The sequence below is a fragment of the Gadus morhua genome, chromosome 4 (genome assembly GCF_902167405.1).
Source record: "Gadus morhua chromosome 4, gadMor3.0, whole genome shotgun sequence".
In the NCBI taxonomy this organism is placed as follows: domain Eukaryota; kingdom Metazoa; phylum Chordata; class Actinopteri; order Gadiformes; family Gadidae; genus Gadus; species Gadus morhua.
The window spans coordinates 25,838,836-25,865,502 of record NC_044051.1 but is presented as its reverse complement, the minus strand read 5'-3'; the positions used below and the strand labels follow the sequence as shown (position 1 = coordinate 25,865,502).

The following is a 26,667-nucleotide window of genomic DNA, read 5'->3' as shown; positions in this document are numbered from 1 at the left end:
GCTGTTGTGTATAAATCACCTTTATTTGGGCTCCCAATACACAAACCAAGGATATGTTTTACCAATACAGAGTCTGCATTAAACTTCAAAATACACTGAATGGAAGGAGTCTTGGGGACTGACAAGCTAACATCATTAACTCTGTACTACAGTCCTATGTACACAATCTGGTTCTGAAGAATGCTTCTGCTTTTCTGTTGGTTAATAAGACATTAATCATACGATTGACAAAAGTACAACCACAAGGCTTTTTTTTCATACGTATTAAAGCCAAGGTTTTGTTTCGGTGCATTTTCACAGCAGAAAAGATGTCAAACTCCATATTTGTTATGCTCTGACACTGGGTAGGAGCATTGAGAGGCAAAAGGGGTCGAAACCCCATCCGGTCAGAACCCTTGGTTCACTTGTGTTGTGACGGTTAAAACTCGTACGCACGTGCTCTTAGTAGAGCAGAATGCCTGGGCCTTATTCCGAACTCCGTCGACGATTAAAAAACAAAAAGAGGAAAAGCTAAAACAGGATACATCTCCACAGAAAGGTACTTAAACCAAGAGAGAGGAAGATTCTTATATCAAAAACGTTTTTTCCAAGACCTGAGTTTTTTTTCTTTTTAAAGTTGAATAAATGTCTAAACATACAAAAATGTACATACATTAATGTCAATGGCAGAGCGGTCAGACATGGCTGTGAAACACACCGGCTCCGTCTTCCCTTTGTGATCCAAAACATGCTCATCATTTAAAACATAAATAAGACGGCTTGCAGTAAAATTCATAATTCAAGGGTTTTCTTTTACCCAATCACAGAACCCCAAAAAGCAAGTCAAGATATTTTTTTTTGTTGCCAGCTAGTAGTACACCGCTTAATGCATATATATTTTGTAAATTTTTTCGTGACTGCGTTTTACGTGGTTCATCTCATGAGTGTGCAGACTTGGACTGATGATAGAGATTCAGATAACTTAAAAATAAACAGGAAATAAATCTTTAATTTTTCTTTAAAATTCTATTAAAAGCGTGTTTGTGTGTAATACCTCTTCTGTTTCAGATCATTCCGGACGCTCTCTGCGCCGACCCCCCCCTCCCAATCCCCTTTCCAACAAAGACGGAAAAGGGCGAGGGGGGGCTCATAAGTTCATCCCCTGGGCACTTAGTAAGGAGTCCAGCATGTCAAAGGTGTCTTTGTAGTCCGTGTGCTGGCCGTTGGCATTGAGCACGCCGTTGGAGCCGTCGTGGCCCCCTGGGGCCCGTGGGCCCCCGTCCACTGCGTAGTGGGCGGGGCCCAGGGACCCCCCCTTGGAGCTGCGGCCGCTCTTGCTCGAGTGGTGGTGGTGGTGGTGGTGATGGTGATTGTTGTTGTTGCCATGGGTGCCTGCCTCCGGGTGCGCCCGTTTCCGGGACGAGCCGGAGGAGCCGCCCTCGTGCCCACTGCCGGGGTTTCTGAGGGTTAAGGCGGGAGCGTCTGCGGCACCCCCCCGGCCCGCTGCTCCCAGGGAGTAGGCGTGGGAGTGCGAGCCATGTTTGGGTTGGCGGTGGCCAGAGTGGTCCTTGTGCTTGTCCTTGACAGGTGCGGGCACGACGGCAGCGGCGCCCGGCTCAGACAGCATGTGCCGCTCTGATGACACCTTGATGCGCATCTTGAGCTCCTCGCCGCTGCTGCCCACACCGTTCTCAGCAAAGGCAGACGACGACGGAGGAGGCCCTGGGGCTAGGCGGGACTTCTTGGAGCTGGACTTCTCCCGCCTGCCCTCACCCGCCTGCGCTGAGCCCTGTGGCTGAGAGCGTTTTTTGTGGTGGTGGGAGGAGTGAGCGGGGGGCGGGGGGTACTGGTCGGCGCCCGGCTCCTCCGTGCGCCCGTTCTGCATGGCCAGCTCGGCGGCCGCGTGCTTTTCGCGGTACTTGTCCAGAGTCAGGACCTTCTGGGGGCGGGCGAAGGGCGGCGGGTTGACGGCCAGCGGGGGGTTCTTCCCCCCGGAGGAGCCGCCGGGCCCCGCTACGGGGGCACCTCCGACCGGGGCCCCTGCCTTGTGTTCATGCTTGTAGTCTGAGGGGAAGGGCTCGTAACCACAGGCCTTGGGCGGGTCGTCCAGGGGCTGATAGGGGCCAAAAGGCCCCCCCATGGCATCCAGGGAGGTCATGTCGCAGGGGTCCGAGGAGGAGGTCGAGGGGAAGAAGGAGCCGGCGACTGCCGACAGGCTGTCCAGCGACGACGTCCCAAGGAAGGCACTCTCCACCGAGCCGCCCTCCGTCTTTGGCTTCTTGGCAGCTTGCGTGGCCTGAGAGAGAGATGGAAGAAAAACGATTCATTCTGGCTCCCCTCACCAAATGAAAACAAAAACTACTAAACTAAAAACAGCCATGCAAAGAAAATATATATTTGTTCAGTGGTTTATTAAACAACACAACTGGTGTGCCGGAGTTGGCTACATGGCTCATTAACATCTGCAGTCCCTGGGAAGAAGAATACTATTAACATTAATATGTACAAAACATTCATTTAAATGATAAAGGTATGGATTTATTTATTTTTCCTGTCAATGCCGTGGAACGCTCCGTTCACTTGCATAGATATTAGTCTGGTAACTTGTCAACCCCAGCGTCTTTGGTTGCTAAACAACGTCCACGTCTTTGGCGGACTACTGGTAACTTGTCAACCCCAGTTTCTTCGGTTGCTAAACAACGTCAACGTCTTTGGCGGACTATAGCTCTGCTGATCAACACTACGGGACCATGGACTTGATACTTTCCGTGCTCACTCATTAAACTTGTAAGCAAAAGCATGCTTACACAGGTTTTATACAGAAATTCTTGAGTTGTATTTACTACCTTTTAATACCTTTTTTAATACCTTCACAATATATTTTAATACCAGCACATATTCAACCTGCTGACGCAAAAACTGGCCGAGATAGAGAGCGAGCGAGCGAGACTGTAGAGTAAGGTGTGTGTGTTTGAGCAAGCGAGTGAGTTACATTTGAGTAAGAGGGAACTCCCCTTGACAAATAAAGAGGAAGAAACTAATTATAATAACATGCAACTTTACACTGTAATAACAATATTTAACAAGGTCATTATAATTTAACTTCAACACTGGACACAAAAACTGGCCAACATAGAGAGCCAGAGAGAGAGGGCAAAGTTCTATATCACCCTTACCTGGCACAAGCTCAACTTTGATGCCAGGTAAGGGTGATGTAGATCTTTTTTTCTCTCTCTCCCTTAAGACGGGCACTACAGACGGGCCCGTCTTAATCATCCACTCAAACTACGAGCGGTAATCAGCAGCATACAAGCTAGTTATCTTAAAAAGTAAATAAAGTTTCAGATGTGCTGCGTGATGATGTGTTGAGGTTGGCTCAGTAAAACGACTGTTGGGTTATCATGATGCGCTCAAATGTAACATAAAGAAACAGTAAATTGAGTTTTTGGTGAGAAACATTAGTAATACTGCATTACTCATGTTTCTGTATTACTAATACAGTTGTATAGTGCTCTTATCATTTTAGTTTATATAACTCAAACTACTGATGTCAATATTGATTAGGAATTACATATTTATTTTTATAATGCAATTATTTATTTTCTAAAAAAATTCCTCATCACTAAAAACGCTTCATATTTCCACCAATTAATAATAAAGTATCGACAGTGGTATCAATAAAGACTCGGATCGTTAAGGAGTATCGAAAATCGTATTGTTAAATAAATATTAATGATCCCCATCCCTACTCATGGTAGGATCATATCGTGGTCTAAACCAATAAGAGAAAGAGCTTGGTCGGTTCTAAGCCTCTGATTGGCTCTGGTCCTGTTCACTGCTTGTGCTTTATTTTTTTAAATTGCGAACGACCTGAGCGCCAGAGTAACTGAAACGGATATAGAAAATAAACGCGACAAAAGAGGGGGAAAATTAAGCGAGGTAAAAGCATAGAATGTTTTTTCATTCAAAAAAACTAAGCCTACTGTTCCAACCTGCCCTACTACTGAAAGTAGTTATTCAGAGTCTGATTTACACACAAAATGTTTTATTTTGCTTACTTGTTACTTTCTATGTTTGAAGTGTTCCATTTCAGCTCGGTGAAAAACTTGAAACACTTTATTTTTTTATATACACAATTGTGCTTCAAATAAAGACAAGCATTTCTCTACACCTCATGCTGTGTTCCAGGGACACTTTTAGCCCGTAAGTTACGAGCTGGAACTGGGAGTGAATCGGTCTGGTACGAGTACACGGGTAGTGAGTTGCGGGTTTGTTTGCCGTTCCAGGGCATTTTCACGGGTACAAGGTTGTGAAAACACGGGTTACGGGTTGCCTGGAACGCACCATTATTCACATTATATGAAAGTTATGGAGAGCGATAAAAGTTGATCTTATGGCGTTAAAAGCGACACAATGAAAAATTTGGTGCACCCAAATTTTGTGCTGGTGCACCTAAAAAAAAAAAAGTTAGGCGCACCAGTGCAACCAACGCATAAAGTTAGTCTGGAGCCCTGATTGATATCGCTCAGGTCCAACTCGCAACATAAAAATAAATCCACGTAAGTTTTAGTGATTTTAGGAGATAGGCCCTCACGTAAATTACAAATTGAAAAACTCATAGGCCTAGTTGGAAATGTAATACCTCGTCAGATGACGTTTATTACATTTTTAATGGCTTAATTTGGGCTAATTTCATTTACTACCTTCTAATACCTTTAACAACCCAGCGGAAACCCCGTTACATAATATGGTACATATGACGAAATGTAGAATCCATGATCACACCAAAATCTTTTTTTTTGCTTTACTAGCATAGTTGAGCTTCCCTCTAGTAGCATTGGTTAGCTCTTAATCGATTAATACTACCCTTGCTCAGCTTCCATTCTCCCACTTCTATCCCCGGATCGTGACTTACCCTCCAGTTACGTATTCTCTTCAGCCTGCTGGGCGTCTTCTCCAAGATCTGAAGGAACTCATGAGTCAGCTCTGCAAAACAATAGGAACATACTGTGAGATTAAGTTACCACGGTAGCAATTGATGGCATCACTTCAATTCGCCTTATTCACATAGCGGCCATCTTGGTTCCTTTTCAGCGGGGGAACTGATGTTGAATTCCACATTCAAGTCAAAGACCCTCAGGAAAGCAGTGTTTAATTAAATTAAGAGCCTGTTCTCATATCAGAAAACATCCTGGTACATGCATTAGTGTATATCAGGTAGGGATGCACCGAAATGAAAATTCTTGGCCGAAACCGAAAATGAAGAAACCAAGGCCGAAAACCGAAACACTGAAAGAAATTATTATGACAATTATTAGTACCATTTAGGGTTGCCGCGGTATACGGTGGTAGGTTAAAAGTTCGGCAGTTTGTCTTTGCACCGTTTTATTTTTGATGTGTTTTTTCATAAAAAAAATAAATTTATACAAACCTATTGGATAGGCTACCTAATAAAGCGTTGGAACACGCAAGCCCGGTAACCATAGCAACGCCGGTAAACAACCCCCGCAAAGCCCAATCCCTACGAGAGCTCCCCGCGCTACGACCATCCGGAGGCGCACAGAGCTTTTGGCTGGGATATTATATATAAAATTATATTATATATATAGAACGTTATAAGACGCTGTCACCGAGAATTGGCGCGCTGCCAGACGCCGTCACCGAGTGTGAGACGAGAGTCGACGGAGAAGATGGCGGTTGACCTAGTTTCAAAGTTTATACCGTTTATACTCGGTAATACAACCCTAGTACCATTGCATTTTTGGCTATGACTGTTTACTAACTTCAATAAAATCAAGGCATTGCCATTTTTGCAAATCGCTATACGTGGGTCTTTCTCAGAAACATTGACAAACGTCCACAGCGCAGACATATTGGCGCTTATCCAGACAAGCGTGTGCTGGCCGCGCTTCTTGTTTGCGTCATCAAAAATTTCTGTTTCAGCCGTATTGTTTCGGTGATAATTTTTTTTCGGTGGCCGGAAATTCGGTGCATCCCTAATATCAGGGATGCTAATCCTAGGCCTGTCACGATAATACATTTTTCTGGGCGATTAATTGCCCCAGAAATTAGCTTACGTCTCAGGAGATCCCCGCCCTCCTCGTATCTGTAACCTGTGCTCTCTCTCCACAGGCTGACCCGAGAATGCCGTGTGACGCCGCAGACGCAACTTCCGGGTAGCCGGCTTGGTTTGTTTGGTTTGATTAGCAGGACGCTTAGCGTCGACCTGCTATCTCGGTTTGTATCTATTTTTCGGTATTTATATCTGCGACCTGTTCTGCATACTCTATTGTATACGCTGTTTCCTCGCTGGAGCTCCGTCTGCATCAACCACGGTAAGCATGGATTCCGGTTGTTCTTGCTCTGCCTTTCTCATGGATAAGATAGCTCTGTTAGAGAGACGTATCTGTCAGTTAGAGGATGAAGGGGTAGCAAGCATAAAGAAAACAGATACTCCAGAAAGTATAGAGAAGAGACCCGCCAGGCGGACTCGTGGAGCTAACGCTATCGTTAGCAGTGACTCCGTCAAGGCAATCCTGTCGTCAGCACCACTTGCGAGGCAGGTTGCTGTCAGTACCCTGCCTCGCAAGTCCTTTTCGGGGGTAGAAACGCTAGTCATAGGTGACTGTTACACGTAAAGGTAGACTACACTCGCCAGCGAAGGTTATTTGCCTACCTGGGGCCAGGGCTCCCGACATTGAAGCTAATCTTAGGGTGCCGACATGCGGTCAGACCACATACGGAGTTAGATTAGATGCACCAAACACCGACACTAGTTTCGATAACATTGTAGTTCATGTCGGCACCAACGATGCTAGGACAAGACAAATTGAGGTCACAAAAAGTAACATAGCTAGGCTCTAACTGGCCCTCCCTGTGGGGTCGCCCTGGTGTGCTCATGAGAGACTGCCTACACCCTACTGGGTTAGGCGCCTCAATTATGTCAAAAAACATAGATGTCTAAGCCAGGCGTGACTCATCCACTCACAGCACGCTGGGCGGCAGGAGTTTAGCAAACCTGCTAGCAACATGATAGTTTACGTTGCAGTCTAGAACAGCAGATGGGTTAGCTGAACCAGTATCTATTGCAACAAACATTTCAGAGCTGAGTGTTAACCGGAATCCCTCCGAAATTAACGCTGTACCTACATGTACGGTGGTGCAAAATTGCATGTCAAATCGCATGACAGAGCTGAGTGTTAACCGGACTCCCTCTGAAATTAACGCTGTACCTATATGTACGGTCGTGCAAAAATGCATGTCATACCGCATGTCAAACCGCATGTCAACTCTTTCAGAACCGAGTTTTAACCGGACTCCCTCTGAAATTAACACTGTACCTATATGTACGGTGGTGCGGCCTCGCACTGTCTCGAGGTGTAAAACCCGCAGGCGAGGCCCGCGACCAGTATGTCGAACTCTCGCGAACCCACTGATCGCCTCAGAGCTGAGTGTTCACCAGACTCCCTCTGAAAATAATAAAATGGAAGCACTCAGAATAGGGTTCATGAACTTAAGGTCGCTTTCATCTAAAGCGCTCTTGGTCCATGATCTAATTATTGATTAAAAGGTCGACATACTGAGCCTTTGTGAAACCTGGTTAAAACCAGATGAGTTTCTAGCCCTAAACGAAGCTACTCCACCCCATTAGGTTAGCACCCAAGTATCTAGAGAAGTTAAGAAAGGTGGTGGAGTAGCCCTGATATCTAATTCTAAGCTTAATTTAAAGCCTAAGAATAGATATATATTCAGATCCTTTGAGGTGCTTGCGTCTGCACCTCAGCTACCCGAGAAGCGAAAGGAGTTCCAGACTCTTTCGTTTTAGCTGTAGTATACCGTCCCTTAGGACCGTATTCACCTTTTGTGGATGAGTTTTCTGACTTTGCAGCTGATCTGGCTACATACTCAGACAATATTTTGCTTATTGGGGATTTCAACATTCATGTGAATAACCCATCTGATGCCCTCGCAAGGGCTTTTCTGTCCATTACAGATACGCTTGGCTCAGAGATGGAAATTAACTTTTTTTGCCCACCAGCCACTGTGGCAGGTAGATTAAAAAATCTACCAGCCACTCATCTTTTTTACCAGCCACTTTTTATGCGCTATATATTTTTTTAATATATGCGTACATTTTAAACAAATTGACATGTTAACAATAAAACAACATGCATGGCTACACCATCATAAGTCAATCTAATTAGTGCCTGAATACAAATGTGTCCACAGACATGGTAACTAACGTATGATAGTAAGCATTATTGGCCCTTAACACTAATATTCAGAAAAAACATTGCCTCAAAAGGCTATTGGCCTATTGGCTAGCAGAGGCATATACTTGAACTTTATACCCTGAACTTTTAAACGTTGCAAACGTGCAAAAACATAATTATATATTTATGTACCATTCAGTCCAATGCTGGAAATATATCTGTGGCATTCAGTAGGCCAATGCTGTGATAAAATATGTAAAGTATGACCAAGTGTTTCTTTATGTTCAATAGATAGAACGTTATCAATCCCCTGTGGGAGAAATTTGTTAATGTTTGTCTCTATAAAACAATAATGATAAAAAAATAAATACACGACGGTAACTGCGTCAAGTCAAACCGTCCAATCTGAAGGCTCTACTTAACCACGCCCCCTACTCACTTCCTCCAATGCAAAGCGAACAGAACTGAGTAGGGGAGGGCGTAGCATAACTAGTTTGCGAACGACCCAAAGAAACGCAACGCAAATACAATGAGAACATTTATGAGGCTTTAATAAAATCCCGGACGATTTTGAAATTCCGCCACACTTTTTAAAAGTGTCTCAAAAGGAGGGCATGTCCGGGCAAAAGACGACGTCTGGTTACCCTACGTACGGGAAACCCATTTGATTCCTACCTGTAACACTGTTTAATAGCGGCCCAAATTGGTGGGCGCTATCCTGGTAATTTCTCTGCGTGAGAAATACGAAGTGTGGCGTGTGAGCGTGTGCATGGGTTGAATTGCGTGTGTCAAACGCCGAATGCGTGAGACTTGAGAGCCTGTTACTGGTATATTTTCCCGGATGCCGGACAGTTGCAGTTCAGCAAAAGAGGTGTAGAAGAAGAAGGGATGTTGACTAATGGTTGTCGAACTGCACAGCGCCGTATAACGATTATTAAATATGCAAATTTGATCGGACCTTACTGGAAAGTATTACCCGACACAGTGGCGGGTAAAGTGACACAATTCACCCGCCACCATACAAATCCACCCGCAAATGGCGGGTGGCGGGTGTTAATTTCCATCCCTGGCTTGGCTTCAAACAGCTCGTCCAGCACCCAACCCACATCGGTGGAAACACGCTGGATCTCGTTCTGACCCGCGGTGTAGACATTTCACAGCTAGTGGTCTCTTCCTACACCTCAGCTTTATCACTTTCCAGGTGGTGGTATCCTGCCCCTGCGACGATCAGCAAGCTACTTTCAGCTGTCGCCGCATCACACCTGCAACCATTACAGCTATGGCAGATAAGTTATCTGGTTCACTTGCACCTCTTTGTAACTATAGTGGTTCTGTGGAGTGCCTTACTGATGACCTCAACATTGCCTTGTCTGCTGCCATTGATTCAGTTGCTCCGATCGTCACTAAAAAACAAACATTGAAAAAACCAGCCCCCTGGTTTAATGCAGAAACGCGCACTCTGAAGCGAAGCTGCAGGATCCTTGAACGCAAATGGCTCGCGACTAAACTTGGTCTTTCATCTTGCATGGCATAACAGTCTGCTCACCTATAAGGGTACGCTGACTACTGCCAGGGACGCCTACTTTTCCAGTATCATCAACTTGAATAGAAACAATGCCAAGTTTCTTTTTGACACGGTTAGGAGTCTGACTCCTCGATCGTGGCAGGTGAATTCATGGATTTCTTTGAGAATAAGATTCAATCAATTAAAGAGGAAATTGATGCTTGCCGCGAGGCTTGTCCTACACATCCTGTGGGGCAGGATGGGAACTCTGACGCAACTCTCCTGAGTTCAAGGCAATTCCTTTGGTGGAACTTGAAAGGGTGATAAAGGCATCAAAGCCAACAACTTGTATGTTGGATCCTCTCCCTTCCAGGGTTCTCAAGGAACTCCTTCCCACGGTGTGGCCTGCAATCCTCTCGCTTATGAATCTCTTGTTTTCAACAGGAATTGTTCCCTCCAATTTCAAGGCTGCGGTGATAAAACCGCTACTCAAAAAGCCTGGCCTAGATCCTGAATTAGTCAGGAACTATCGGCCAATAACTTCCTTCTTTCACTGCCGAAGGTTAAAAAGAAATCGGCTGGACAGAGCGTTTGCCTATCGAGCCCCCTTCCTATGGAATAGGCTGCCATCAGTGATCAGGGAAGCTGACTCTGTGGAGCTATTCAAAGGAAAGCTCAAAACGTACCTCTACAATCTTGCATTTGGAACATAGGAGTGTGAAAACGACAGATGCGAAGTGAAGACCACTCTGTTTGCTTGTGCTTTTGTTATTACAGTATAGATTCCCTCCATGTACTTTTCCGTTCTAATTCACTATTCTGTCTGTTCTAGCGTGTTGCGGGTACTGGACTGGATGCCTGGACTCTCCTCATGGATAACCGGCCAGAACCCCATCACCATTTTAATATGATGTGCATGTATCTACCTGTATGTCAATTGTGGCACCCATTGCACTCCTGACCATCCCTGGAAGAAGGGATCCCCTACTATGCGTTTCTTCTCAAGATTTCTTCTTTGCTGATTTCAAGGGAGTTTTTTCTTGCCCGTGTGGGGGCATGGGTAAAGGGGGGTGTCATAAATATTTGGCCTGTTAAGCCCTTTGAGACTAATGGTGATTAAGGGCTATACAAATAAAATTGAAATTATTGCGATTAGCGATAATATTGCAGTTTTTCAACTAATATAAGGATAATGGCATAATAATGCGAGTACACCCTTTCGAAGATCAATAAACTTGTATTTTTAAAGAACACTGGAACTGGACGTCTGGAAGACATTTAAAATATCCAGAATAAATTAACAAAACAGCGAAAAACAATAAAATGGACAGTCTATTTTAACAAAAAATGTTCCGAGGGGGTTTTCTCGTTGTGCCCTGTAATTATGAGCCCGATTTCAACCCGACATTTGTTACTTAGGCCTACTCTGCTAAATATATATATAAATATATATAATTAATAGAACGCCGGTCATTATCAGGAAAATAAGCCTCGACAGGGTGAACAGGACACCGATGCGGAGGTGTCGTGCTTGGCCCTGAAAGGGCTTATTTTCGATAATGCCCAACGACGTTCTATACATTTTCCCGCTTATACATAGCTACTTGCCATGACGAAAAAATAACTTCACATGGCGTGTCTTTTCACAATTTATTCGTTAGCAGTATTCGTAGTGTTGATCAGCAGAGAAATAGTCTGCCAAAGACGTTGACGTTGTTTAGCAACCGTAGACGCTGGGGTTGACGAGTTACCAGACTAATATCTATGCAAGTGAACGGAGCGCTCCACGGCATTGAGAAGACCCGTGTATTAAAGGCCCATAATATTTCTGTTTATGGCATAGATTTCTTCTCAGATAAGGCCAATAAAGCAATGATTTAAAAAAAAGTGCGATTGGAAATTATTGCGGCCGGCAAAAAATTATCGCTCATTTTAATTATTGCGCAATTAATTCCTTTATTTCTTATCGCGACAGGCCTAGCTAATCCTGCCTTTTCCTTCTGCTGAGACTCCACTGATCAACAGACCAAACCATATCACAGGCTAAAACTAGCCGAACTAAGTCTTAGTTGTTTGTCAAAAGTTTTGCTTCATCGCATAAAACAGAAGAAATATGTCCATTGCCTTCAATCAGAATAAAATTTCCATCACCATCTAGTGGCCGTATGGTGCCACTGCGATTGTTTGGCATGATGTCATTTCATTCTATTCGCCAAGACCTTTCAATAGAGGGACCAAATATTAACATTGTACAATGGGTTCCCAATATATCCAACGGTTTGTGTCTTATCAAGATTAGTGACAAATTTGCATTGGATATACGTTTATATTTGGAGATTTCACCTAACCCTACCTCTAGTAAAAATCTGTATCTTTGCTATACTTCTCTATTGTCATCAATGTGTAGTACAATAATACCATGTTGTGCCATTACCCTATAGAAGTAAGTAGTTGGTAGCCTACTGCCGGGCTACCAACTGGTACTGGGTCAATATGTAGTACAATACATTGCGGCCCTATTAGTGCACAGTAAGTGGAACACCGATCCATGAACATCCTTTCTGTACCGACGGCGATATACTGTTTCACCTTCTTATGCCAAATGTACTTATTGTAAGTCGCTTTCAATAAAAGCAACTGCCAAATGCTCTAAATGTAAATTTATAGTATTACTACTAGGCTTAGGGCTGGGCGATAAACCGATTTTATCGATTAACTCGAGTGTGTAGCACACGTCGACTTGTTTAAATGAAAATCGGTTTTCTCTTCAACATCCGCCAACCCTTCCCTCTCAGCTCCCGTAGTTCGGAATTGGCTCAGCCCTCCCCCCGCACAGAGCGCGCATTTACCAAGGTGATACACAAACATGGCAGCAACCGGGAGGGATATTTTCCTAAGAAAGGCAGTGTCATCCGTTATTTGGAATCGGTTCGCGAGGTCAAATTTAGACCAGACAACACCCCGCTGCAAAGTCTGTTCGAAGTCTGTTGCTAGCAAAGGCAGCAGTACGACAAATTTACTGCAGCCCCTCAGGCAAAGACATCGCACCGAATGGGAGAAATGTTGCGCGCAGCGGAATGAGAGACCGCGGCACCACAAGCACAGCCACTAAAATACAGACCACCATCACACAAACCTTTGCCAACTGCATCCCATATGAAAAGAATTCGCCCCGCTGGAAAAGCCATAACTGATGTGATCGCTATGTATATAGTAAGGTTGTACAATCGTCTACAAGCTTCCATCATCCGATAGCGCCCTCTCGTGATCGGGGGGGGGGGGGGGGGGGGGGAGACTTCATAATATTTTTATAATTATTATTTATAATAATTTATCACATTATAAAATGGCGATTTTATTTTTCAATGTTTTTCTTAAAAACGATAAGGATGGTCTTCCCCTTGGACCAGCGTGAGCCTCCGCTGATTTAAGTTTCGATACGTCGGTGCCTGTCATGATGACAGTCTCAATAGTGAAACCTACTGGCGCTGTTTAAGCAGCACATGTTACACAAAATGGAGGTTGTCTTAGTTAGTAAGACTACAGCAATTTCGCCCATCTGGATTTTTTTGGATTCAAGCCAAATGATAATGGTGAACCTAAAGACGTCAACCAGCCGATATGTCGGCTTTGTAAAAGGATGAATCCGGTGAAGGATTCCCAGACAACCAATTTACACGCTCATTTAGGAGTGCATCATCCGGCAGATCATGCTACTTTAGCTCCACGTGCCGCGGCCTCTGCTACAACCTCGCAGCAGCCCTCAATCCTGGGCGCCTTCTCGCGGGGAAACAAATACAAGTGAGACAGCCTTCGATGGAAGCAGTAGCTGTGTTCGAAATCGTTTCCTATCACAGATAGAGCACTATATAGGGTGCTTGCCATTTTGTAGTGGTGTTCGAATTCTCAGTGGTTCATTTCATGCACTATATAGTGCACTTAAAATACCCAAAATTCCCTACACGTTACTCCCGTGTACCAAAATGGAATGCGGTCGTGTTTTTCCGGAGGAGAAGAAGCTGAATAACTGCGAAAACTAATGGCTTACGTTTAGAAATGTTAACAATTTAATTGGAATTTAACATAGAAAATGTAACATTCAAAATTAATTTAAAAAAAAAATGATCAAGGAAATGTAGCATTCAACATCAATACAAGCTCCAGCTTTCCTCGTGAGTGCCCGGTTTGTTTAGATGATGTGGACGCATCTGTCTGCGTCACACAAATACCCGGCGCATTTACTGACGCAAATGACGCTTAGAAATGTTCAGCGTAGTGTCCAAATTCTCGTTTGTTCGTTCCCTATATAGTGCACTATATCATGAACACTATATAAGGAATAGTGAGGGAGTGAATAGGGAACGATTTCGAACACAGCAGCTAGTGTACCACAGCTATGACCCGGAAATGGTGCAGCGGGGTGTGATGTCATTTCGCCGTGCAAGCGTTTTTTTTCCGAGCCCCTCTCCCTCTCCTCTCGTAGCAGTGAGTGAATACGGCAGGTCAGCGCTACATAGTACGTTTCCACCTGTGCCAGTTAACTTAAATTACAATTTTGCGGGCCTTTTTAAGTTCTAAAAATAGCCACAAAAAAAAATGCTAAAAAAAAATTACGATTAATTATTCAAAAAATAATGATCGCCTTTTTATTGGCAACTTGAGACGATCGAATCCATCTATCATCGATAGTCGATAGATTCGACTATCGGCCCATCCCTAGTGTATAGCAAAGGATAAGGTCCCAATTTATACTCAAGAAAAGCCAGGCTTCATCAATATGCTAAAAGTTTTGGACCCCAAGTATGTGGTACCAAGCCGAAAAATATTCTCAGACGTAGCTTCCCCGAACTATATAATAGCACCAGACAACGGATCGCAAAGGAGTTGGAAGTGGTGTCCTTTTATTCTGCCACCACAGATTTATGGTGAAGTCGGACGATGCAACCATACAGTCTTACTGTGCACTTTATCAACAACGTTTGGACTCTGCGAAGCGTCTGCCTTCAAACGGCATACTTTCCAGAAGACCACACAGGTGAAATAATAGCCCAGGGGCTAAGAGATGCCTATAAATCATGGAACCTTGCCGAAGACACTCATTTGCATGACTACTGATAGCGGCAGCAACTTGATCAAAGCTCTGAAGGACAATGCGTGGCCCAAGCTCCAGTGCTTTGGACACAGATTGCACAATGCTATCTGGAAGTCTAACTAATGGCTATGAATCAAGTGACATTTCTTCCATTCTCAAGACAATTAATGCATCATGTAATTAATACAAGCAAATATTTTGACAAAATGTGTATTTAAATCTTGAAAACACCTCGGGATGTATCTATCTAAAATATGGCTATGAATCAAGGGATATTTTTTTTTATCCTCAAGACAATGAATGCATCATGTAATTAATACATTATATCAAGCCAATCTTTGGACAAAATGTGTATTTAAATCATGAATTTCCCTCTCTGTGTGCGTGCGCATTCATATTTTGCAGAAATTGTAGCATGAAAACAAGTTTGTGAATGTAGTGGTATCACTAAAATGTGTTTTGATATATGTATTCTTCATTGACTACAGAGAATTGTGTGACGGACCCATGGATAGTTTGTGCTATCGGGGTATGCACAAACTATCTTACAGCTGGAAAAGAAGAGACATGACTGAAGTACAGGCAGAGCTTTGTCTACACACTCATCAGCAGATAACAGAGTACCCGACCAGATGGGGTACACGCCAAAGAATGATAGAGATTTCTCGAGCAAGAGAAGGCTCTAGTCCGTGTCCTGGATTCGGACAAGAAAAGTTGCCATCTTGTGCCCAATTGGAAAGATCTTGAGTCGATAAAGCAGTAAAATCCCTCCAAGAATTCACTGATGCACTCTCCGGGGAGTCTTATGTCAGTGTTTCCAACATTAAACCAGTGCTTCATCTGTTCCAAACCAGTCTCCTACAGCCAGAGGAGGAAGACACAGAGCTCACGAAAACAATAACCGATAAAAATGACCCAGACAATGTGGAACAGGTCAAAAAAAAAAGCTGTTGCTGAGCTGATGTCTCCTGCCAATAACAGCACACCACAGCAGCCTTGCACGACTGCACAGTTGCGCCAAGAAGATGCAGCCTCCAACCAAGAAGATGACTTTAGCAGCCTTCTTCAAAAATAATGCAGTGTCATCTCCCAACTAGTCAGAGGAAGAAAAGATAAGGGCTGAAATCCAACTTATTGACCCCTGACGTGGACCCAGACACCAATCCTCTCGAGTGGTGGAAGCGCCAGCAACCGAATTTTCCTAGGCTAGGTGTCCTGGCAAAAAAATACCTCTCAATCACAGCAACTAGTGCACCGTCAGAGAGGGTTTTCAGTGTAGGGGGGAGGCATTGTTACATGCCACTGGGCATGTCTAAAGCCAGAGGTTGTAGACAGGCTAGTCTTCCTGGCTAAAAATGTTTAAAGAAGCGCATGTTCCAACTTAAAAAAGCACCGTATGCTCTCATGCACTGATTTAACGCTTTGTTGAATGTTATGTTGGCACTTCATCAGAACTACCTTTTATCAATATTAATATTTTATGTGTACAGAAATATTTTATTTTATGTTATATGTTACACTGTTTACAATGGCAGGGCCTGCCATAATGCCTTTTTGGCTAGTTATTCTTGATTGCACTTAAACCTCAAGGGGGGAAATCAAAATAATAAATATAAATATATATTTTCGGAGCAACTAATTATTTGTCCTGATATAATTTGGGGGGGGGGGGGGGGGGGGGGTTGGTAAATCGATTTAAATCGGATATCTGAATTATTGTGAAAAAAATCGGAGATTTTCTTTTAGGCCATATCACCCAGCCCCAACTAGGCTACCAACTGATATTTCATTTGGTGGGATTCACTCCAAAGAAAACGACATCTATTTGAGGCCATAATAATATCTTCCTCTTACCGTGTTCTAGCTTTCTACTCCGACCAGGTAGATTAGGTCGATTTTTAAGCACAACAATCACACAGGCTTTCTTACAGCACCAAGATGACATATAACAGACCTTGAAGTTGTAGAGAAATACTCCATTTATTTTCTGTTTGTTATTTTCAGTCATCACTGATTATCCTGATGATTAACGGTAATGGCAAAAAAAAGTTCTTAAGTTTACAACATAGGTTTAAGTGATGTCATAAGGTTAGGATACAAAACTAATATACTTGATTGTTTGACTATTTGGGGCCAAGTTGGCTCCTGAGTGGGCAACGGATATGAGACAATTTCGACATCTTCAGATAATTAAGAAGCTGATTGGAGGCAATAAGTGTCCACCAAAAGTACCCGGAACCTTATTCCCTAAAAGTACTTTTAGAATCTAATGGCGAGTTTCCACCGAGCGGTTCGCTATGGTTAGGTGCAGTAAGGTTTGCGTTTTCCACTGCCAAAAGTGGACGAGGTCCCACTTTTCCCAAAATGAAATACTCGCAAGGTATATCTGGGTGACGGCGAAAGCTTCGCTTATTGAAGAAAATTTTGCGCAAAAGTTTGCCACACTTTTTGGACGTCCACATTTGTGCTCCGTTTAATGCGTCACAATCTTCTTTTTCATTGAATGAATTAGTAGGCTACACTGTGTCCGTCTGCTATAATGTCACAATGCTTACGGAGCGGCCGAGGCTATTGCCATCCGGCTAAAATCCCGCCCTACCATAAGGGTACTGTGAAAGCACCTAGCCGTGACACACCTAATCTTACCGAAGGTTCCTTGGCCCATTCAACCGTGGTCAAAAGACCAGCGACGATTAGCCAAATTAGGGTCATTTTAGATCTGGCACATAACGAATAAAAGCGCAACAAATTTAGAGAAAAATACAACAACCGGCTGCCACAAGAGTTACAACCCAGAAAGTACCATTACAAGAAATAACTCTGCAACCTCACTGCCAAAGAAATACAGTCTTTCAACCTGACAGCATTAAAACACCAAACATGCAATGAGCAGCAAAGAGCATTCCTAAGCCATGAGAAACACTAATTTACTTGAAGCCACATTTCGTTGAACTTCCGGGATTCTTCATTGATTAATAGTGTCACCTAGGGTAACGGTACACAAAAGTCACGGTTCGGTATGTGTCTTGTTTTTTAAGTCACGGTACTGTACCGGACGGTACGGTTCAGTTAAGGGGAAAATTAAAAAAAAACCTTGTTTGGCAACAATGGAGAATGGCCGTAGATCAGCAGCAATGGAAACACCAATAGACTTGGTTATGGCATTTTCCCATTCTGAATTCCCAGACAGGGGTTGTTGAAATAGTGACGTGAGCTGGGTTAGCACAGGCCGTTGTTTTTTTTTCACAGCAACGGTGATAGTAACAGCTGGAAGGTGCCTTTTTCAAATACGAGTGCATGTTAAAGTGCTGTAAGTAGACTAGGGCTGTCAACGAATATTCGAAGTTCGAATATTCGTTCGAAATGTATCCAAAAACGCGAATTCGAACGTGAAAATTAATATTCGAATGTGAAAAAACACTTCCGCGGTACAAGCGCCTCTATCTGCTTTGTGAATGAGCCTCTGTCTGTTCGCGATGTCCCTCATAATATTCGAATGTGAAAAAACACTCCCGCGGTACAAGTGTAACAGACTAGTATTGTGAAGAGCGAATGTATTTTATCCCCTCGGGGTTTCCGTACTTGGATATAGGTATTCCAGCTCGGCTATGCCATTCAATAAGCATCCGAAGTAGAGCTCAGGGAGCTAGTAGTCTGGCTGGTGAAAGCTGCTATAACGCAATGTTCTCGGCAAAGTCCGAGACAGCTTTTTTTTCATGAATCCGAACGGTGCGTAGTGCTGGCCCTTTCGCTGGCATGGTGGAAGGCGTAGGCGACATGCATTTTTTTCTTTATCGATTTTAATAGGCCTTCTCGATAAATGGTAAGCAAAGCAAGGAACGTTACCACTAGCATACTTTGTAACATTCAGAAGCGGGCGTCTTCTTCAGATTACTATAGTTTGCGCGCTTGCAGGTGTGGTGGTGAAATGCAAGCGATACAAAGATGTGGCTTTTCATGATTAGGCCTCCACGTTACTGGGCTGTTTATAGGATATATACAGGTGCTGGTCATATTATTAGAATATCATGAAAAAGTTGATTTATTTCATTAATTCCATTTAGAAAGTCAAACCTGTAGAATGTATACATTCATTCCAAACAGACTGATACATTATAAGTGTTTTTTGCCAAAAAGAAGATGATTATAGCTGACAACCAATGAAAACCCTAAATTCAACATCTCAGAAAATTAGAATATGGTGAAAAGGTCAGATATTGAAGACACATGGTGCCACACTCTAATTAGCTAACTAACTCAAAACACCTGGAAAAGCCTTTAAATTGTCTCTCGTTTTGATTCTGTATGACACACAATCATGGGGAAGACTGCTGACTTGACAACTGTCCAAAAGATGACCATTGATACTTTAAAGAAGGAGGGCAAGACACAAAAGGTCATTGCCAAAGAGGTTGGATGTTCCCAGAGCTCTGTGTCCAAGCACATTAATAGAGAGGCGAAGGGAAGAAAAAGATGTGGTAGAAAAGAGTGTACAAGCAAGAGGGATAAACGCGCCCTGGAGAGGATTGTCAAACAAAACCGATTCAAAAATGTGGGGGAGATCCACAAAGAGTGGACTGTAGCTGGAGTCAGTGCTTCAAGAAGCACCACACACCGACGTATGCAAGATATGGGCTTCAGCTGTCGCATTCCTCGTGTAAAGCCACTCTTGAATAAGAGACAACGTCAAAAGCGTCTCGCCTGGGCTCAAGACAAAAAGGACTGGACTGCTGCTGAGTGGTCCAAAGTTATGTTTTCAGATGAAAGTAAATTTTGTATCTCCTTTGGAAATCAAGGTCCCAGAGTCTGGAGGAAGACAGGAGAGGCACAGAATCCACGTTGCCTGAAGTCCAGTGTAAAATTTCCACAGTCAGTAATGGTCTGGGGTGCCATGTCATCTGCTGCTGTTGGTCCACTGTGTTTCCTGAGGTCCAGGGTCAATGCAGCAGTCTACCAGGAAGTTTTAGAACACTTTATGCTGCCTGCCGCGGACCAACTTTATGGAGGTGACGATTTCATTTTCCAACATGACTTGGCACCTGCACACAGTGCCAAATCTACCAGTACCTGGTTTAAGGACCATGGTATCCCTCTTCTTGATTGGCCTGCAAACTCACCTGACCTTAACCCCATAGAAAACCTATGGGGTATTGTGAAGCGGAAGATGCGAGATGCCAGACCCAACAATGCTGAAGAGCTGAAGGCCACTATTAAAGCAACCTGGGCTCTCATAACACCTGAGGAGTGCAACAGACTGGTCGACTCCATGCCACGCCGTATTGCTGCAGCAATTCAGGCAAAAGGAGCTGCAACTGAGTATTGATTGCCATACATGCTGAAACTTTCCATGTTCATACTTTTCAGTTGGCCCACATTTCTAAAAAATCATTTTTTGTACTAGTCGTAACTAATATTCTAATTTTCTGAGATACTGAATTTGGGATTTTCAGTAATTGTCAGTACTAATCATCCAAATTAAAAGAAATAAACATTTCAAATATATCACTCTGTGTGTAATGAATTGATATAATATGTAAGTTTCACGTTCTGAATATAATTACTGAAATAAATCAACTTTTTCATGATATTCTAATAATTTGACCAGCACCTGTATATATCCCACTAATTTGAACCATGGTTTTGTCGCATTATTGACATATTGACGGCAACTGCGTAAAATAGGCAACCAGATATTCGAATAGTTCGAATTCGTGATTTTTTTCCAAACGAACATTCGAATGTCATTTTTGAACAATTTTGACAGCCCTAAAGTAGACATGGGGAGCCCTCTCTGTAGCCGGAGAGCCTGTCGGAGACCCTCTCCGTAGCTTAATTGCGCATCCAATATTTTTTAACTATCCGTCAATGCAAAAGAGATGGCAAGGGCTGTAATTGGTCATCCAACAAAATCCTTCCCGCAAATAATTTCTCCGGTTTGAGTTTGCACCTTATTTACTTAGTACATTGTTTACTTTGCACATTAAAGACCAATAATACACAAAATAAGATTTAAGAAGCTTTGGAAGTTTATTTACAACCCTGCTTACATGGTTTGTAGTCAACATACAAGATCGATCGGGCGGCAAATTGCATTGCGTATCCGACATCCCGACGGAGAACTGCAAATGCTCGAGGGGTCTCCATAGTTACGGAGTCGGAGCAGTATATTTTGGTGAAACGGTCCGGTGGGAACTCTGACTCAAAGTTTAAATTCTGCATCGCAAAACAAGCCTTTACATTCGCCATATTGACGCTGTGTACGCCACATTTACGCATCGTGGTCCACCTCTTTAACCACCCAGAAGTGCATGTACCGTGACGGTTCGGTACAAATACGTGTATCGTTACACCCCTAGTGACACCGTATGATGTCTAATGTTATGGTGCTTACACACAGATCCACACACTACTAAACTATATCTTATGTTATGGTGCTTACACACTGACCAACACACTATTAAACCATACCTTCAGACCAGGTCTTATAATATGGTGCTTACACACTGACCTGGTTGGTATAGCAATATTTCAATAATTTTCAGACGAGACACTATCGTCAAGATCGATAGTTCATTTGCGTTGAAAGTACAGCGCATTTGCTCCAAATAACAGCAGTTATTCTGTCCTACACCCAAATCAAGGATTGAGTTTGCAATCAGCAAGGCAGGTTAACGCGCACAGCGACGCAGGCAGGCTGGAATTGAAAGCACAGCGGCACCACCGATGTAGAATGACGAGTTGGAGTGCGGTAATGGAAACGATGTTATTGCGTCAACAAATATCGATCAATATCTTACATTTACATTCTGCCTGGAAATATAGAGATACGACTTTTGGTCCATATCGCTCAGCACCTAGACTGACCAACACAATATTAAACCATACCCTCAGACCATTTCTTATGGTGCTTACACACTGACCAACACACCACTTAAACATATCCTCAGCAGAAACACCAAACTTTAGAATGTGGTCCAAAGGCGATTCGCCATGTTTGCAAACGAAAACGTAATCGGACAACAGCCAACACCGACCACTTGTCTGGCACACATGCCTGATGTTGCCATTTGTTTGGGCCATGTCAGATCCAACCTTTACGCAAGCGAGATGTTTAAGGAGAGGGAGGCCTAACCATCAAGCAGCTGCAGCGTCACGGTTCGGTCCAGGTACTCCCACCAGTGCTTCCCGTCCATGGACACTGGGATCTCCCAGTTGGACCACTTGCATGCCAGGTGTATGCACACGCACGCGATCACCGTGGGCTTGTGCTGGAGGCAGAAGGTGGTGAGGTGCAAACTGTGGAGGGGGAGGAAGGGGGTAGAGTCAGTAAGTCATGGTAAGACGAGAGGCTAGAGGTGGGGGAGGTTGAGTCAGAGCATCTGTCAGAATCGGGTGGTGTATACATGAAACATGATAAGGAGCCGTAAGCAGTAAGACAGAAACTATGTTTCGTTTCAGATGTGGGCTCCAGTTTGTTTTTCCAAGTTACTTCATGAATTTGTTTGCTGAAAAAATGTCCACCAGCAATATTAAGTTTGGTTAAATATGAGTTGGCCAACCTTGAAAAGGATTTAACAAAAGTTGTGAAGATAAGGCAATTGGAAAATATGTTGCTTACACACACACACACACCACCCTTACCTTATGAAACGGTTACATTTGGGAAATGTACATACAAGATTTACTGGTCTGAGTGACGTTTCAGTAAAGTTAAATTCGCCCATGGCATCAACGGCAAAGAAATGCATTTATTTGACTACGTTAAATTTTTGGGGTGGTTTAAGGTTTTTCCGCAATTAGCGAATACAAATTCCTGTCCTATGCGAGTGTGTTTAATAAAAGTCAAATATATGATTTCCTCAATATTCGTTACATGTTAATTATTTGTGCCTTACTGAAACTAAGTGTTTCTCAACTCCCATTTCAACAAATGCATGCCGTTTCACAAAAAATAGAACATTCTAAAAACTAGCATACATTTAGCAGTTGAACATCCAACTATAAAGTGGTTAACTGATGTAAATGCATCATCATGGCACCTTGATTTGTCGCCAATACATGCTCTTATTTTAATTTAAGTGCCATCATTTAATTTAAGTACCATCATCAGACAATTCGAGAGTAAACGACAATATTTAATTCAAATAATTCAACTGAAGTCCCGAAACCTTGCAGTGCTTCTGTCTGAAACGTTGAGGCTTGAGAAAGACTTGTGGTTCAGTAGTACAAGTGATGAGGTTAACTTGGTCGCTACGTATTATTAGTTGAAATCTGCGAAATATTTCCCAAACTACATTGCAAATCAATGATGGGACCAAAATAATTGATTGTGAAATTAGGTAGTTGTGAAACAGATGTTTGTTCATACATATTCAGCGACTTAGTTTGCTAGAAAACAAAATTCTAAAAAAATCCCAAATTATACTGTGGTGTGATTGAAAGAAAACTGCGAAACCGGCCAGACCAGACACATCTAAGTAGATGCCATCATTTCCACACCAATAAAAAAAATGCAACGATGTTGAGCTTCTTTATCTTCTAGATAATCCTTTCCGGTTAGGGTATATTTACAATTACTGTATACATAGTTTAAAGCTGTATATATATTATAGAAGTGAAGGTGCAGCCTAATTTGCAGTATAGTTTGGGGGTTCATATTTTGCTCTAGAAACAAAAAAGAATAAAGCAAATTGATTATCATTATTTTGTTAAAAAGACAAACATGTTACTCATACTTACCAGGGGAATCTCTAAGTTTACATCTTTTCAATCTTTAGTGGCAATCTAGGTTCAGGCTACCAATGTGTTATTGCTTTTTGCTTTAGACAAGGAGACCATGGCGATTTAGAGCACCACTACACTCCACAATGTGCATTCAACCCCTATGTGCCAACACAGATGCCCCTGCACAATACACCGCACACAGCGGCCTGGGCCTGGTACACCACACCCCCGCCCCCAGCCCCCCGGCTCGGGGTAAGCCTCGCCGGGGGTCGCAGGAGGTGAGTGGGTTCCAAAGGCCCGGCCGCTTCCGGGGCGTGTGACACAGGGAGGGGGACCCTGCAGTACAGGAAGCTATAGTGTGCCATCACAGTGCAATAAGGGGACAGGATAACCACCTGTTGGTAGCCATGAAATAGGAAGTCTGAGCCAAATCCTTGCTTGCTGTGGATAGGAAGAGAGACAGACTTTAGGAAAGGGGTGTCAAAAGAACAATTCTTGCAATATGTTAAGAGTCATATACAGCATATAACATATACAGCTTAACATTAAACAAATGGCTGTCCACCCAAGAGAGCAATGACACATGGTTGTTCATTTCTGGCACGATGTTACCAAACAAAGGGTTGGTTCATGCTATAAAATTTGAGACAGTCCTTTTTCAACTTATAAGCCAACTTCATGGCCCTTCATATCCAACAGGTCGTTACAGATGGACTTCATGATTATACGTTTCTTCTCGAACAAAATGCAAACAGAAATGAACTCTTGATCAAAAAGCGATGGTAACAATAATAATGTTACAAGGCGTCAGAGAGAAGGAAGTGTATACCTCGCACTAGCTGGGAACACCTCACTACATCCGTGTGTGGATGTTCAACTGTTATTTCAAAACCTGGAAAGATTCAAAAAAGCTGTTCAGCCATTTAGCATGCACAACCGCCCACGTACACGAGTACATGGAAGGGTTGGAATTAAATATACACATGACATGGTAGCCCAGGTACACCCTAATCCTCCACATGTTAGGGAGAAGGGGAGGACGCTCTTGTCATTATCCCTTCAAGTGTGTCAACATAGACATAAGCAACCAGACAGCCCTAGATAAGTGTTTTGGCACACGACACTAATCTGGTACCCCTTAAGATCTGGTTCAAGTTTGCCTCATTGGTAAACAATTAAGAGGCTTCATATCAAATACTTCCGTACCACCTCTTTAAACAAAAGTGGAAGATTCGTGGGTTAAAAATAAATGTACAGCACTACGGCCATGTTTCATACTCTGTAGTGTCCTCGTCCGTTTTAAACGCTGCTACTGCACATCTGGGTGGATTAGGTGATTTAAATCTTAACTATCCCCTTCTGGGGTGGACGCATGGTAAGAAAAGGGAATCAAGCTTGGTGCGGCCTGGCTTGGCAAGCCCTACTATAGGAGTCCCATGAAACCACGTTTTTAATTAATTTACATGATGTCCGTCAGATCAGTTGGTGTTAAAAGGTTGTGTAATTCTGTAGGCATGTAAACACTTATTGAGGGAGAGGTAACTGCTGCCTTCTTCAATTCCAAAATAATTCATTTATGAAAAATATGCAATGTATATATGAGGATAATCGTTGATACTTCCCCCTGGAGTAACGGCTCAACTACTGCAGAAGGGTGCAAACATTGATCAACGGTTACAAGACCACTTACCCAGTGTTTGCAGCACTATAGTTTCTAGCAACACAAGCTCCTGGGCTTGCTGGTGATAGGCCTAAAAGTCGATCAGATATGCAGGATCAGCCTCAACATATTTCATCAACAACACACAAACTGCCATGGTTCTCAACTTGGGAACAAGTCCTCAACAAATGACTGACTGTAAAACAAAAAAGTGTGTGGGGGGGATGTAGGTATGTGGGTTTGTGTATGGGGGGGGGGGGGGTGTTTACACATTTAGCCTTGGATACTGTGAGTTAACGTTAAGTATATATGAAGGAGGAGCAGCTGGAAGACTGGTGGTGGACTCACATTGCCCTTAGTGTCCAGCGGGGGGTCCTGCGGGTTCACGCACGCATGTGCTACTTTAATGACATGTTCAAGTTTCCTGGGCTGCTCCTCGACTTTAGCAGCGAGGAACAACGTGGTCTGAGAGATGATCTGGGGAGAGACGAGCCGACCATCGCGTTAGTCCATCTCAAAAGGTATCAGATAACCGAGGAGAACAACTAATGAGGCAATACTTACATTTCTGTGGAACTTGGTGAACGAATGGATCATATAAAACCTATGCATGTACACGATCGCAGTGTTGATGATCAACTGGGAGCTGTGGGGGAGGTTAAGGCATGATAATGACAGTAATAACATAATGACTTCAGTTAAGAAACCCAACGCTGCGGACAGTCATGAAGTGCTCATCTGAAGGTCTGCTAACCAAATCTGCGTCAGTAACTCCTTCAAATCGAGAGATCAAAATCCTACTCTAGCCTTTTTCCACACACACAATTACGTTTAACAAGCCCAGACGTTCATACATTCGTCGAATCCATCCATCGGCGTTACAAAAGAGTCAAAGGACAAAACAAAAGCCGGCTAACAGAGGCGGGCCGCTAGTCCTCACGGCTACTCTCAATACGGCTAAAACCACATCCGTAGCCACCGAATAGTGGTTATAAAACATACAATCAAACACGACAACGGTGTACACACACATTGTGTGGTGCTAAACGAGCAGATATATATTGGAGGCACAGCGGCTCATTTCTTCCGAGTGAGCCGAGAAGAAAAGAGCAGCGCGACCCGCGGTGATTAGCCAGCTAGCATGCTAGGTGGAAGCTAACTCCAAAGGGTCGCGTGATTAGCATGCTAGGCTAAAGGCTAACTCCGGCTGGGATACACGTTGAGTCTCTGGCCCATGTCTTGGATGAGGTTAGCGGCCTGCTGCCGGTAGGAGAGCTCCCGGTCGGACTCGACTCCGCATCGTCGGGACGGGGTGCTTTCGAGCTGCTCCCGGGAAAAGAGCCATTTCGACGAGGGTCCCCGGTGCACCGACATTACAACGCTCCCACATCAAGACCCGACGACGGAGACGGTGGCGAAGTTGACGGGACCCAGTGGCGGGGCGGCGGAAGCTGTGTTGGTTCCAACGCATGCGTGTTTGAGCGGGTGGGTTTCT

The 26,667-nt window shown here is 43.5% G+C and overlaps 1 protein-coding gene across 1 annotated transcript; it reads right to left on the bottom strand.

Annotated features, from left to right (window-relative positions):
* On the bottom strand, positions 1 to 26,667 carry LOC115541803 (cyclin-T2). Its single transcript, XM_030353649.1, has 9 exons — positions 26,389 to 26,667; positions 25,737 to 25,818; positions 25,521 to 25,649; positions 25,203 to 25,263; positions 24,342 to 24,404; positions 23,908 to 23,953; positions 21,921 to 22,084; positions 4,895 to 4,965; positions 1 to 2,275 (listed from the first exon to the last, which is right to left on the bottom strand). Exons 1-9 carry the CDS (start codon positions 26,544 to 26,546, stop codon positions 1,127 to 1,129), a joined length of 1,923 nt encoding a protein of 640 aa, XP_030209509.1. The 5' UTR covers positions 26,547 to 26,667; the 3' UTR covers positions 1 to 1,126.